Source organism: Thalassophryne amazonica, chromosome 12 (genome assembly GCF_902500255.1).
Source record: "Thalassophryne amazonica chromosome 12, fThaAma1.1, whole genome shotgun sequence".
NCBI lineage: Eukaryota > Metazoa > Chordata > Actinopteri > Batrachoidiformes > Batrachoididae > Thalassophryne > Thalassophryne amazonica.
Genome location: NC_047114.1, coordinates 35,183,946 through 35,199,242, shown reverse-complemented (window position 1 = coordinate 35,199,242; position 15,297 = coordinate 35,183,946). Strand labels below are relative to the sequence as shown.

The window sequence follows — 15,297 nt, the reverse complement described above, 5'->3', positions numbered from 1 at the left end:
AAGAAATATACTCAAAACCTGGATTAATCTTTTTAGTCACATAGCACTACTATTATTCTGAACACTACTGTATTTCAAGTTGTAGAGATTTGCTTTCAGTTAGAGTTTAAGGAAGATCATTTTAGGTTTTTTTGTTGTTGTTTGTTTTGTTTTTGTTTTTTGTATTTGAAATGGCATAACCAAATTAAAATGTGTGAAATATCAAGTGTTCCAATACTTTTGAGGGCAATTGAGAAAACGTGCATTTTTGAGTGAAATGCATAGTCCTGGTGTCACTCAGAGATCAAAATTAAGAGGTTATTTTAAAAGTACTTCACAGAGCAAAATTACGATGTTATTAAAAAAAAGTCCTTCAAGAGAAGAAAATTAAGAGGTTATTTAAAAAGAAGTCCTTCCAGCCCTTATTGGACTTATTAAATTAAGCATATTGTTTGAGTTTGTGTTTCTTCAAATAACTGAACTAATTGTCTTTACTTATCAATAAAAGACTCAACTTCTAGATGTGTTGTGCTGTTGAACATAACCGCTGTGAAGAAATGCCGCTTTTAACAACCTGGACCTAATTTCTAGCATAAAATATGGTCGTTTACTCTGATATAACTTTGGTGGATGTGTTCAGGTTCAAATCTGGCTTGAAGATTTTTCTTCTTCTATTAAGGTGGATTAGAATGTTTTGTGGTACACAGTGCCAACTACTGTACAGGAGGGACCTAGCACTCAATATGTTTCACTGATTTCAAAATGTAGCTAGCTCTTTTCAACCAGACGTGCTGTGCTGTGACATGGTAATCTGGGTTGGCACCTGGGGTATCCAACCAGATTTCAGGGGGTCGAGTGCCACCTTGGCCTCCCCTCTAGCTCCACCCATGCCAGGAAGTGTTCAACATTTGTCATTTCCTGTTACACTGTGGACTCAAAATTTGACACTTCCTATTTCAGTCTCTACTTGCCACTGAATTCCCGTGAGATCCCACGAGATCTCGTCTATTGTCAATTCAAGAAGTGTCTATCCAGGATGTGTTCAACATTTGACATTTCCTTTTTTTAATTTAATGAGATAAACAAAAAGTTACACAGAAACCTTACATAGGATTAAATACATCAAGCAAAAACAAAATACGAAAGAACAGGTTAACAAAAAATGCATCAAAACTAGGGGGAATTATTTAAAAATTAAAAAAACTTTTAAAGGAAAACACATTTAACATTTCCTGTTTCACCGTAGACTCAAAATTAGGCACTTCCTGATTCAGTCTCAACTTGTCACTGAATTCCCAAGAGATCCAATGAGATCTCCTCTATGTCAATTCAGGAAGTGTTCAACATTTGACATTTCCTGTTTCACTGTGGGCTCAAAATTTGGCACTTCCTATTTCATTGTGAAATTCACACTGAATTCCAGCGGGATTCCAGGAGATCTCGTCTATTGTCAATCCAGGATGTGTCGATCAAGGAAGTGTTCAACATTTGACATTTCCCATTTCACTGTGAACTCAAAATTTGGCACTTCCTATTTGTGACACAGTGTACCATGAGCGAGCTTCGCGCCGCTGTGCGGAGCTTCGCTCATATTATTACTTCTGTTTTGCCATTGGATTTTTAAATGAACCACAATGGAATGTTTTCAATTTTTTGTGTCATTCATGTATTTTTAACGTATTTACAAATATATATGCACTTACACTCATGCTTTTAATATAAAGATATTTTACTACCCTCTGCTCCAAAGGCATGTGAGTCCAAAATGTAATTAGCAATATAACTAATATTCACAGCTTCTCCAAACTATTAGTCCTATCGGTGTTCTGTTTTGGCACCATTCATCCATTTTGCACCTTCATCTGTCACAAGTCACTTTATAGTTATATTTGTTACAACACTTTATATGGGCAATAAACAACTTAATATCTGTTTTTATTATTGCCATTCTCTTATACTTGAGTATTTTAATGTGTGTGCAGGTGTTGATGCGTGTGTGGGAAGTGTAGATTTATGTAAATGTGATACCCATGGGTGAGTGTAAAGAGGAATTGTATATTTATGTAAATATGTATTCATGGGAGAGCTTGGAAAGAGTCATAGAGAGTGTATATATGAGTGTGAATGTGAATGTTTGAAGTTCTTTTAAAGGAGGGACACTAGTTTTGTTGTTTGTGGGACATGTAATAACAATAAAGCATCTACGTCCCATCAAGAAAGTTTTCACAGCACTTCACTTTTTCCACATTTAGTTATGTTGCAGCCTTATTCCAAAATGAATGAAATTATTTTTTTCCTCAAAATTCTACACATAATACCCCATAATGACAATGAAAAAAAGTTTGACATTTTTGCAAATTTATTAAAAATACAAAACTAAGAAATCGAAAAAGGCACCTGAAGGACTCTCAGACCATGAGAAGAAAAATTCTTTGGTCTGATTCTTTGGTGTGAATGCCAGGCATCATCCCTACAGTGAAGCGTATTGGGTGCAGCATCATGCTGTGGGGATGTTTTTGGAAAAGCACAAGGTCTGCATTTAAGGAGACTAAGGACCGCAGTTGGTTGCGGCGCCTGCAACTGTCTAGACTGAGGGAAAGATGAATGCAGCAATGTACAGAGACATCCTGGACGAAAACCTGCTCCAGAGCGGCTGTAGAAAATTCCTCTGTGATTCCAGGAGTGATTAGAGATGGTTTCCTCTGCCAATTTCTGAGAGCAAATAATTAATCCGCTATGAAATAATTATTTTATACAATGCAGCATCCAGCAGGACAAAGTGGGTCACTTTGGTACAGCAAAGTGCGTGGCAGTGTGGGGGGTAAATGTGTACAAGTGTAAAGGTGACTTAAGTTTGATCCGCATCTGATCTGTACTGATTTCCTTTTGCCAAAACATCAAATCTAGGCTTGCATCTCAAATGCAAATTTGGGGTGAACTTTCAGGACTTTTTAAGAAATCCTCCTCTATACCACTTCAGTTTCAATTTATGTTCATTTATATCGCGCCAAATCACAACAAAGTTGCCTCAAGGCGCTTCACACAAGTAAGGACTAACCTTACTTCATCATGAAGCTGCATAACTGGGGATACAAAATGCAAAACATGAACTATGCACAGTTTCGCCAAACGCAGCCAGAGACGCCTGTAACTTCTTCTGGGTTGTCCGGGTGTCTTGGTGGCTTTCCTCACTCTTCTCCTTTTTGCTCAGTTATTCAGTTTTTGAGAACTGTCTGCTCCATACAGATTTACCATAGAGTGCCATACTGTTTAATAACTGGTGTAAATTAAGTTCAAGACATATTCAGTGGCTTGGAAATGTTCATGTATCCATCCCCTGACTTGTCTGAAGAAAACTGGAAATAACACTGATTATTTACAGGTCCCAAAGCGTTCCATTACTTATGCAACCATCGTCTTTGCTTTGTTATAACGGCTGAGTCATGTGACATGGATTATTCGTACCATTTGCCGTTGTGTTTCATTTACTGTGCAATAGTTCTTTTTTAGCGTGTAATTTTAGCTAAACGTAGCAGAGTTTGTTTTGGTGAAGGACGATGATTTGATGGAGCTAATAGATGCCGCAAATTCTTCTCTCACACACACACACACAAACACACAAAAAACCCAGATCCACTACTCTGTAATCCACTATGCCGTCTGGAGGCATGAAGAGCTGTTAGGATGAAGAGGATGAAGTTTGAAAAGCTGGACAAATTTCTGATGTGATTTTTTTTTTTCCGCTGGACAGAGGAACTACACAAAGTCTTTTTTTTTTTTTTTTTTTTTTTGAAGTACACAAAGTCAGCGCATGCATCACGGACTACAGCATCGCAATTTTGGACTCCAGTTTAAAGTTCGTGTTGGACTGTAAAGCACCAGTGGAACACCAAAATGTAAGTCCCTTTTCTGTTGTTTATAAATTAATAAAATATCAAATGACAAGGAACTATTTTCGCCGTTATATAAAAAAATAATAAATGTTTTTCGTTCTTTCCATGGAACAAATATTTCATCTTTCACCTCATGAAATATTTGTTCCATTTAACTTTAAACGTTCATTATTTGCATAATATTTTTATTAATCCATTTATATCAAGTTGTGGAGATTTTTTTGAGTTTGAGGAAGATCATATTAGAATTTTTCATTTTTTTTTATTATTTTTATTTTTTTGTATTTGAATTGGCATAAACAAATTAAAATGTGTGAAATAAGTGTTCAAATCTAGTCTATTTAACATGCTGTGCTGCTTCTTTAAGAGTTGCAGCTGCATATTTGGTAATAAACTGATCCTCATGTTGACATTTCACAACAAAAAGCTTTTGTTAATTCAATCAATTAGATTTCACTGTTGTCTTATCTTCCTCCACTCCTACAGCACAGAGCTGCCGTTGTGATCTAATCAGCTTCCAACACAGCCTGTTGTGTCACATGCAGTCTCTCACACACCTACCACGGTTATCATATAGCGTATTCCCAAGACGGACATTGTGACAGCTGGAATGTTGAATGTAAAACCAAGAAAGTGGAGAAGATTGAGGTGTTCAAACTTAGTACTGGTCTTTAAAAAAACAATAAAACAGTTATCACTCATGCTCATATGATGCCTATCTTGGCATCTGGACTCTGATCATCCCTGTTCATCTAAACAGCATTGCATATGATGCACAGTGTGAGGTGCTGAATGTATGCTGTGTTGGTAAACTCACAGATTGTATGTATATTCTGAGATCCAGAGTTCAAAAAGTGCTGCTCTAGATGTTGCCATGTTGGCAGTGTTTACTCCACATACATCCTGGTTAACCCATAAATAGGTAAAGAAGTGAAGCGTGTGTCAGACATCGCATGATCTGCACAGAAGGACTGAATGCCAAACATGCCCTCATCGTGGAGTTACTGAGCTAAGAGCTAACAGGTTAACCTTGGTTTGGGTGTTTTATTAATTCATGCTGTTAGGGACCGGGTGGCGTTGGGTGGATAGGGTGTGGGAATTAAACATTATGACCTGCTTATTTTCTCAGTAGTTATGGAGTAACTGGACCTAACATCATCAAGTTATGAATAGCTGCTAACAGTGCTAACAGTGCCAGCATAAGATATTAAATAGCACAAACATTTTTCTTGATGGAATTACTGGTGTGCAAACTTCTTAGATGATCTGCTAGGACAATTAACTGCACAACAAGCCATATTATTACACATATTTGTAATAAAATGCTCAAAGTATAAACGTCCTTCATAAATCCTCGCAGCCACTGCTAGCAGAGATCTGACCATACGGCTCAGCAGCACATATACCTCACACTCGGTGACCACTCCCTTAAATTAATCAGAGGGGGGATCTTTATATACAGACAAAAAAGTTTTTTGTCCCAAGCTACAAACATGTTTCTCCTCTAAATTTGGACATTTTAACATGAGATTCTATGGGAATCTGCTGACTATTGCTGTCAGGATTTGCCCCAGTCCTGACCTGTGTCATATTTTGTCCCGTCTGCACCCTTTCCCACCTCTTCGATCCTCAGTCTTTGATTTTCTGTTTGTTATACTGTATTATAGCCACTGGTTTTGTTTTCTGCTCATCATTTATTTTCTGTTTATCATATCTTAGTTATGTGTCTCTGTTAATCGTACTTTAGTTAGGTGTCCAGCTCCATTTTAGTTTCTGTCCAGCCGCTGGTTTCCATTGTGTAATCATTAGTTGTATTTTTATCACTTTTGCCACATGTGAGTTCTGTTGTAGTTTTGTACTAGCATTTATTTTCTTGTTGGTCTCTTTTTAGTTTTTACACTTGTTTCCTGGTTTAATTCCTTAGATCACTGTGGTTTTAGGTTCATCTTTTAGTTGGGTCCTGTTCACTTTGCTTTTGTCTTACTGCATGCTCTTGTCTGGTGTTCAGGTTTTGATATGGGTGTGTCTTGTCCCTTCTGTTTGCCACACCCCCTTCCAGATTGTTCTCTTGCAACTGTGTCTTGTTCTCCTAATCACGTCCTGTCCTATTTAAAGCTGTGTTTACACATAATGACGACAAGTCACAAATGCCATGAAGTATACATTCTTGGCCGCTGATCACTAATGTGATGATTTGAGGCAGAGGCATCAGGTGTCCTCAGGAACTGCTGCAACCTGTTACCACGCATTACAATTAATGGCACGTGTAGCTGGAGAATTATCAGGAACCATTACGCATGGTCAAGAATAATGTTCTGCGTTGCTATCGCGCGTAAGAGTGCATTAAGTTTTGTCACGTTGTGAATGAGGGGAATTGTCTCCACACACACCCCCATATTCATTCATCAGCTGCTGAACAATTCAGATTGCTACAGTTTGCTCCTCAAAATCCACAGCAGAAGAACTTTGTGACTGCATGCTTAGTTGGGCTCTGTGCCGTTCAGTGGCGCAGAGAGGAGGAGGAGACAGAGAGAGCCAGATGTGTGGCTCCACATGGCTCTCGTCTTGTGCGTTTTCCCAAACATCAAGCACATGCAGCAGGTGCAACACCTGCAGGAGCACACTGAGGAGCATTGGAACAAAACTTTTAGCCGACTTGGCGTCACTGTCCTTCTTCAGCATACTGCAGGAATGAAACTGAATGCGGTGCAGCAGGGTTTAATTGTGCGCACATCAGAGACATCAGAAAGGTGTCACACTCTATTACGGGTCACCACTAATCAAGACGGATCAACATGCTCAGTTGCGACCTTCACAACATGAGGAGGTGGTGTTTGACATTCATGGATGATTTTTTGACAGCCAAAAAAATGCTCCACAAAAATCAAGAATATCACGCACCAACACGCACTATTAAGAAACCTATTCAGATGCAGTAAGTCACATTAAGAATGTCAGGAATGAGCCAAGAATGACGCAAATATGACATTCGTAACGCGTCTTGCCTATATGTAAACTCAGCATTAGTCCTTTGAGTTCACCACCTCTCCGCCAGCACTTCGCACATTTTGTCGTTGTCCCAGCCTTTTTTCACAGCCTTATTTTGTCCTTGTTCGACTGCCTGCCAGTGTTTGACCCTGCTTGTTTTTGACATCGCCTCTGTCTTTGCCTCTGAACTCACACACACATTTATACAGGACGCGGGACACAGGGGTCAATCCTGCTGAATGCGGGACAGTTGGAAGCTCCACATTTGACATTTGACCTTCTATTTAATGCCCATCTGTAAGTTTTTAATGAAACTGAGCAATGAAAAACATACAGCAGGTCACATTTTCATTAAAGAATCTTTAGTACCACAGTGAAAGACTCAACACCAATTTTTTAAACTACATTGTCTCTTCAGTGATTAGTTTATCATGTTCCATTTCTTTTGCACAAAACAGTTTGAATCTCCAAAACATTAGCTGTTATTTTGATTTAAAAGCAGCCAAATTACAAATTTCAAGTTGCATCAAACAATAATCCATATAAACTGTATTTGTATAAAATGGGGACTCTTTAAAGAGATTTTTCTCTCATCACTCTGTTGAAGTGAGGCTTGCCCACTTTCTCCTTTAATGAGTTGATGCAGGCATTGTGTTTGTTGTTTTGGAGGTGATGCCAATATTTGAGTATCTCGTTGGGATGAAACCCATGTGATGTAATCAGGTGGCTGTACTTGCAGCTGGAGTAAAACACTCGCCAGTGGTTGAAAAGGAACTCATTGGGCGGTGGCACGGGCTCAATCTGAAGCTTGTCCAGACATATTCCCACATACACATCCTCCAAATGCACAGGGGCCACTCTTAGAGATGCTTTGTAGATTTTCCCTGCCAAGTCTCCCGAAAACACATAACCTGTCCCGGAGCAGAAGGTGGGATATTTCTCACTTGGATATAGTTTAGGCGACATGTACCATTTACTGTTTTTGTTTCTGTTGGGTGCGTAACCTCTCATGATGTTGCCAGTGAAGTAGTTTTTCTTAGGCTTTAGTTCCGGTCGGAGCAGCTTATAAATGAGGTACTCTGTGTTCACAAACATGTCGCTATCTGTCTTCATGACGTAGCTGGAGGATGGACAGTACATTGCCACCCAGTTCATTCCCATCAATGTTTTCATGGTCAGGTTTTTATACGAATCTAAGAAGTCCTGCTGGATGATATCATGATACTTCCTACTCTCTGCTTCCAGCATCCTTTGCTGTAAATTTCCCAGCTCTCCTTCATTTTTCCCGAGTAGAAAGAGTCTGATGAGTCCTGGAGCTGGAGCAATGCTCTCATTTCCCCACGTCTGCCGTATGGCATTCCTTGCTTCTACTTGGCGAACCTCAGTAGCTATTAGAAACACTAAAAATGGTGCTGGTCTGCTCTGTTGGCATTTGTCTGGTTCGTTAATTATATAAGTGTAAGGTCCTTGGGTGATGGTTCCATTTGAGTCTGCCTGTTCAGTTTGGTTGGGGTTGGCAACCAAAGTTGGATTGAACTTTGGGTCTCCCTGAGGAGAGGAGATGCCTTCCTTCTCGTAGGAGCTGATGTTCTTGTCAGTTGGCAGAGGAACAATCACAAACCTCCATGAAGAATGCTGAGAGCTCAGGTTCCATTTGGTTTTGGTGGTTTGTAGTCCTGCTCTTCCATACACCACAGGGTGCACTCTCCACCGTGGCAAACCTGTTAGCCTAGGCAGCCACACCTGATTGACCAGAAAGACCAGAACAGCCAAAAGTGAGATGAGATAAAGAAACTTAGCTGCATGTGCACAGCGGTGGCGTCGTCGCCACTGCATGTTTCTGGGCACAGCAAAGATGCTGTAGTATGTATTTCGAGCCTCCTGGTATATGATCAAACAAACCACACTGATGTCTGTTGAGTCAGCTGTCCTGTTGAAGAGCTCATGCCTGATTTCCTAGGACAGAAGGGAGAACATATATATTTGAGTTATAAGACAGGCATAATGTCACACAGTGCATCAATTCTCTTTACAGTGAAACTGAAGAAGTCTTGCGGTTAGGATGCTGATGTTTCTAGAGTCCTGCTTTGCCTGTGTGTGGCACATCTTGAAACTCTGCACACTACAGTGCATACAGAACATATTTACAGCACTTCACTTTTTCCACATTTTGTTATGTTACAGCCTTATTCCAAAATTTGTTGTATGGCTGGGGGGGCCTGGCTGTCTTTTTGTTACTGTCTTTTGTTTTTCCTTCCAGGTGACTTGCATTTGGGACTGAGTGGCTGTGTAGCTGAGTTTATCAGGACCTCACCCTGATCACCTGAGGCTGATCACCTGCGGCTCATCAGGACTCACAGCTGTGGTGCATCTACATGGATTGGAACATGGTGGCATTTAAGACTGGAGTACACAGTGTGTATTTGCCAGAGACTCGACCTTGTGACCAGACGGGTGAGATCGTCGTCTCGAGAGCCATCTCATCATCAGTGGATGCAGAGAACGTCCAGGTTTGATGCATGGTCTGTGAAAGAGGAGGGGGTGAGGTCTCACGCTCCTCAGCACACTTCCTGAGGTACGTTAGATTTTGTGACTAACATTTATACAGTCAGTAAATGTGGTGTCCCTCACACCTTATTATATTGAGCTGTATGTAGTCGTTTAATCAGCTTCCACTGCTGTGGAGTTTTGTGAACAGGGTGTTCTATGCCTGCAGGGTGGGAAGCTGATTAGTAATTAAGCCAGGAAGTGTTTGCTGTTTGTACACCTTTGAGCGGTCCCTCTGTGTGTAGAGTGTGGACTCACATGATGATTTCTTCTTTCACAGACTCGGTTTGTCGCGGCCACCTGGGGGGTGTCGGCGGGGTCCTTGGGTCCGAACTGGTTCTGGCTCCGGACCGTTTTTGTGCTGCTGGGAGCACACCGCAAATCCGCCACGCCAGACCGCGCACTTATTTGTTTGTATTTTTTCACATCACTGTTATGTTTATTAAACTCTGTTATCCTTTGTACCGTGCTCTGCTTATTTTATACTGGGTCCTTCAAACGCTGGTCGGTTCTCCGGGCTGCGTCCGACACATAACAGCAGTCTCTGGCCAAACATCACGGACCCAGCGGTAGCAGAGACGGTAACGCGCCGGGAAGGCGGCAGCAGACGTTCAGAAGTTATACGGATCAGTTGCGGGTGCTCTCCGCCCGGATGGTGTGCGTTGGAGAACCCATTACTGAATACTGATTTGAGCGCTCGTGCAGCCGTGTTCCTGTGTTTGTGCCTTATCCGTGGGTCGTGGTGGAGTGTGACTGGCGACGGCTTCGCGTCGCACTTCGACCGGATAAGAGGTTTGAACGGGAGCTGCAGGAGTGGGTCTGTAATGGGTGAACGCGCACGGCGGAGCTCTGTGGCACGGGTCGTGGTGCTTCCTGTGTTACAGTCGTAGCCCCGTTTCCCCGGGTAATGATAGCTACTGCGTCTGTTGTGTCAGCTCCGGTGTTATTTAGTTGAATCACATTTTTGGTTGTGTGTTGCTCACAGCTGCTCACAGGAAAACCAGCATGAATTATTTTCTGTCACCAAAGGGGGTTTTTCATTTTTAGCACTCTGGCTCCCTCTGTTGGTGACTGAGTCACATTACCGTCAAGCTCTTAAGTTGGAACAGGTGTGTTCCATTTGTTTGAGCTTGACGGTATAAATCACTTATTTGTTTTGTGTTAGTTCATTTTGTGTGGGTGTTTTTTGAGTTGGTTTTTGTGTGGGGTTTTTATTTGTACACTATTTAGTGTCTGGGGTCGTGACCCTGCAGTTCTGTCTGGAGCAGAAAAGGACCCAAACAACTGTATGTTAGTCTTAGTCTTTTTTTTTTTAGTTTCGCCTCCCCAGGGTTTGATGGGACGGTCCCCTGGGGGGGTGATGGGGTGGTAATTGGGTTGTTTTTTCTTTTTTCTTTTTTTTTGTTTGTTTTTTGTTGTGCCCTCTCTTCTCCTCTGACTCCAGCCATGTGAGCCGTAGGTTGTCGGCGTTGCTGGAGTGGTGCAGTTTGGTTATGCTGGGCGTTTCCCAGGTAACCTCTGCACCTGGGGGGGGGGGGGTGTTTTTGTTTGTTGATTCCCTGTTCCACCTCCGGCTTCAGCGCGCCTTTGAGCCGTCTGCCATTGGCGTGGCTGAGGTTTGGGGCAGTGGGATATACCCGCAGCTGGTGGCTGGTTTAGAAGTCGGAGGAGTGGCGCCGTTTTGTGCCGTCTGCCATAACCGCTGTTCCACTCCTCCCGGTTGGCTTCTGGGGTATAGTCACGGTTGGTGACACTGGACGTGCTTCCAGTTTCCACTGCGCCAAGGGGGTGGGGTTGGGGTTGTTTTGTTCGTATGTTTTTTTTTCTCCTTTTGTTTTTCCGCCCTCAGGGTTTGACTGTGGTGTCCTCTGGGGGGGAAAGGGCTGTGGGTCCATCTAGCCATAAACGGCCGGGGCTGGATCCGTTGGTCATGAGGGGAGGCGTCTCCTGGGGTTGATGGAATGGTCCTCTGGGAGGCGCTGGGAGTCCCCGTGGGTGACATTGGATCCCAGAGGGACCTCTGCTGTGGTTATTACTCCTGGAGCTGGCGGGATGTCCTCTGGGGGGTGTTGGTCCCTACATGTCGTTAGGGGAGGGGGGGGGTGTTAGTGTTTTTATTTGTTAGCTTAAGTTTAGGTTGTTTTTCTTTTCTCGCCTTCCCGGGGTTTGATGGAACGGTCCTCTGGGGAGGGGGGGGGGGGGTGTTAGCATTTTTATTTGTAAGCTTAAGTTTGGGTTGTGTTTTTCTTTTCTCCTCTTCCCGGGGTTTGATGGGACGGTCCCCTGGGGAGGGGGGGGGGTGTTTTGGTTGTTTGTGTTTGTCTTTTTTGTTTTATGACTAATCAGACTGTGAACATGGTTGGACAAAGGCTGACCGCACAGGTTCAAGAACTCCTGGCCACACCTGTGCTAATTGACTGATAGAAACAAGGGCAAAGATGCAGCCAGAGGAGAAGACATCAACCGTTCTGTTAGATGAAGATTCTGTTGGAAGATGAATGTGGATACGGTTTCCAGCCATGGTCCCTGGAGGGGGGTGTTTCTCCTGGGCCAGGTTTGTGTGGTCGCCGGGAGGCTTCCCGTGAGGGTGGGGTACTGTTGTATGGCTGGGGGGGCCTGGCTGTCTTTTTGTTCCTGTCTTTTGTTTTTCCTTCCAGGTGGCTTGCATTTGGGACTGAGTGGCTGTGTAGCTGAGTTTATCAGGACCTCACCCTGATCACCTGAGGCTGATCACCTGCGGCTCATCAGGACTCACAGCTGTGGTGCATCTACATGGATTGGAACATGGTGGCATTTAAGACTGGAGTACACAGTGTGTATTTGCCAGAGACTCGACCTTGTGACCAGACGGGTGAGATCGTCGTCTCGAGAGCCATCTCATCATCAGTGGATGCAGAGAACGTCCAGGTTTGATGCATGGTCTGTGAAAGAGGAGGGGGTGAGGTCTCACACTCGTCAGCACACTTCCTGAGGTACGTTAGATTTTGTGACTAACATTTATACAGTCAGTAAATGTGGTGTCCCTCACACCTTATTATATTGAGCTGTATGTAGTCGTTTAATCAGCTTCCACTGCTGTGGAGTTATGTGAACAGGGTGTTCTATGCCTGCAGGGTGGGAAGCTGATTAGTAATTAAGCCAGGAAGTGTTTGCTGTTTGTACACCTTTGAGCGGTCCCTCTGTGTGTAGAGTGTGGACTCACATGATGATTTCTTCTTTCACAGACTTGGTTTGTCGCGGCCACCTGGGGGGTGTCGGCGGGGTCCTTGGGTCCGAACTGGTTCTGGCTCCGGACCCGGACCGTTTTTGTGCTGCTGGGAGCACACCGCAAATCCGCCACGCCAGACCGCGCACTTATTTGTTTATATATTTTCACATCACTGTTATGTTTATTAAACTCTGTTATCCTTTGTACCGTGCTCTGCTTATTTTATACTGGGTCCTTCAAACGCTGGTCGGTTCTCCGGGCTGCGTCCGACACATAACAAAATTGAGTAAATTCATATTTTCCCCTCAAAATTGTACTGACAACACCCCATAATGACAACATGATCTATTTTTTTGTTTTTATTTTATTAAAAATAAACTAAGACATCACATGTACATAATTATGCACACCCTCTGCTCACTACTTTGTTGATGCAATTGCAGCCTCAGGTCTTCTTGAATATGATGTCACAAGCTTGGCACACCTATCTTTGGGCAGGTTTGTCCATTCCTCTTTGCAGTACTTCTCAAGCTCTATTAGGTTGGATGGGGAGCATCGGTGCACAGCCATTTTCACATTTCTCCAGAGATGTTCAATCTGATTCAGGTCTGGACTCTGACTGGGCCACTTAAGGACATTCACAGAGGTGTCTTGAAGCCACTCCTTTGGTATTCTCACCAAAGAATTCAATCTTTGTCTCATCAGACCAGAGAATTTTCTTTCTCATGGTCTGAGAGTCCTTCAGGTGCCTTTCGGCAAACTCCAGTTGGGCCACCATGTGCCTCTACAGACAGTTCCTTTGACTTCATACCTGGTTTGTGCTCTGATGTGCACTGTCAACTGTGGGACCTTATATGTAGACAGGTGTGTGTCTTTCCAAATCATGTCCAATCAACTGGACATGAATTTATCCCAGGTGGACTCCAGTTAAACTGTAGAAACATCTCAAGGATGATCAGTGGAAACAGGATGCACCTGAGCTCAATTTTGAGCTTCATGCCAATGGTTGTGAATACTTACGTACGTCTGAGTTCTTCCTAATCTAAAAAAAAAAAAAAAATTCTAAAAAAAAAAGTTTTTCACATTGTCATTAGAATTTTGAGGCAAAAAATTAATTTCATCCATTTTAGAATAAGGCTGGAACATAAACAAAATGTAGAAAAAGTGAAACGTTGTCAATATTATTCAGATACAATGTACTTTGTGTGATTGTTGGCCAATTGATGCTTAATTTTCATTGCTGTCTTGCTAGACAAGCTACTGGCCTATTAAGGTAGCAACACACACACACACATGCACGCACACTTTCCCCCTTTGACCTCAGGTTGGAAACCAGAGGTTTGGTAGAATAAAGAGTAGGACGTTGTGTGACTGCACCTTTTTTACACACTGAACTTGATTGAATTATTTCCAACCCTCTTAAAATTATCTCACAAGACAAACACCTGCAGTGAGCGTGCACGGAAGCACCGAAAACGCTGTCGTTTGCATGCATCGCATCAATGAAAAGGAAACAGGAATCCTGTTAAAGCAGCACACCCTTCTTGTTTTTAACCACATAGTCACAGTTTTTTGTATGATTCATTTTCTTCAACATATTTTGCAATATGAATCATTTTGTCCTTTTACACATTTTGTAACATTACCATAACACTGATGATGTGAGATAAAGCAGCAAATTTCTTAACAAACTCACCAGATTTTTAAATGAAGCTCGTGTTCATCGTTCCTCGATGGGATTACCGTTGTCACACATTAACTATGCTGTGTGCTGGCAGATCTTTGAAAAATCCAGGTGGAACTCCTAATTCCTTTTCCTATACATGCAGGGATAAATGGTCTTTTTACACAAATTTGCAGCAGCCCTGTTGCTCATTCTTTCTCCTGCATTTGCATGCTGTCCTTGGATGCTGTCAGCGGCGTGCTGCTGCGTTTGGCCACATCGAGTCGAGAGTCTGCGGCTGACATTTTGCTGCAGTGCTGCGTCCGTTCTCCGTGTTCTGTCATCTGTAGGAACAATGGGTGTGCTGTGGAGGTTTTCTCACATTTCTGCTTTCTTTTTGCTTCCTATCCTGTTTTGTTCAGAGTTTCTTTTCTGAGATTTTCACAATAACATTATTTCCTCTCACGGTTCCTGTTCAGAGCATGTGTTCTCCTGTTGACTTCCTTTTCAGTCCTTTTTTGGGAGGGGATAAAATCCATTGTCCTCCTGCAGCAGTCCTTTTTGCCTCAGAAAAGCTTGTGATGAATATGCGGTGAAGATGATGGAGGATGGCGAGGCAGAACAGGAGGTCACGCTCTGAATGCTGGCTCCGTTGTGAAAGCAGCTCCAGGCGCTGTAGCGGTGCGCTCATCACCATGTGGTGCCTTCTCTGCTGTCAGTGGTGTCTGCTGGTTAAAGGGGAGCAACAGAGGAGGGGATGGGGGCTGGGCTCTTGACCTATTTGCATTCATGCCTGCTCAGAAAAAGAGGAATAAGAATTATCTCAGTTTGGCTAATGTGAAGAAAAAAGGGATTAAAAGAAAAAAAATCTATTGTCAGTTTCACAAGTCCTTCACATGGAGCACTGCTGAATTCATTTCAGTCTAATCGGGAGATGAAGGCGTGAGCCTAGTGATGTAGGGATGGTCATAATTGTGACTCAAATTGGTATTTAGTCACAGTTTTTTTTCAAGGCATTC

The 15,297-nt window shown here is 42.7% G+C and overlaps 1 protein-coding gene across 1 annotated transcript; it reads right to left on the bottom strand.

The window, feature by feature from the left end:
• Positions 1–7,263: 7,263 nt before the first annotated feature.
• LOC117521948 (beta-1,3-galactosyltransferase 2) lies at positions 7,264–14,386 on the bottom strand. Its single transcript, XM_034183317.1, has 2 exons — positions 14,312–14,386; positions 7,264–8,816 (listed from the first exon to the last, which is right to left on the bottom strand). Exon 2 carries the CDS (start codon positions 8,694–8,696, stop codon positions 7,434–7,436), a length of 1,263 nt encoding a protein of 420 aa, XP_034039208.1. The 5' UTR covers positions 8,697–8,816; positions 14,312–14,386; the 3' UTR covers positions 7,264–7,433.
• Positions 14,387–15,297: the final 911 nt, after the last annotated feature.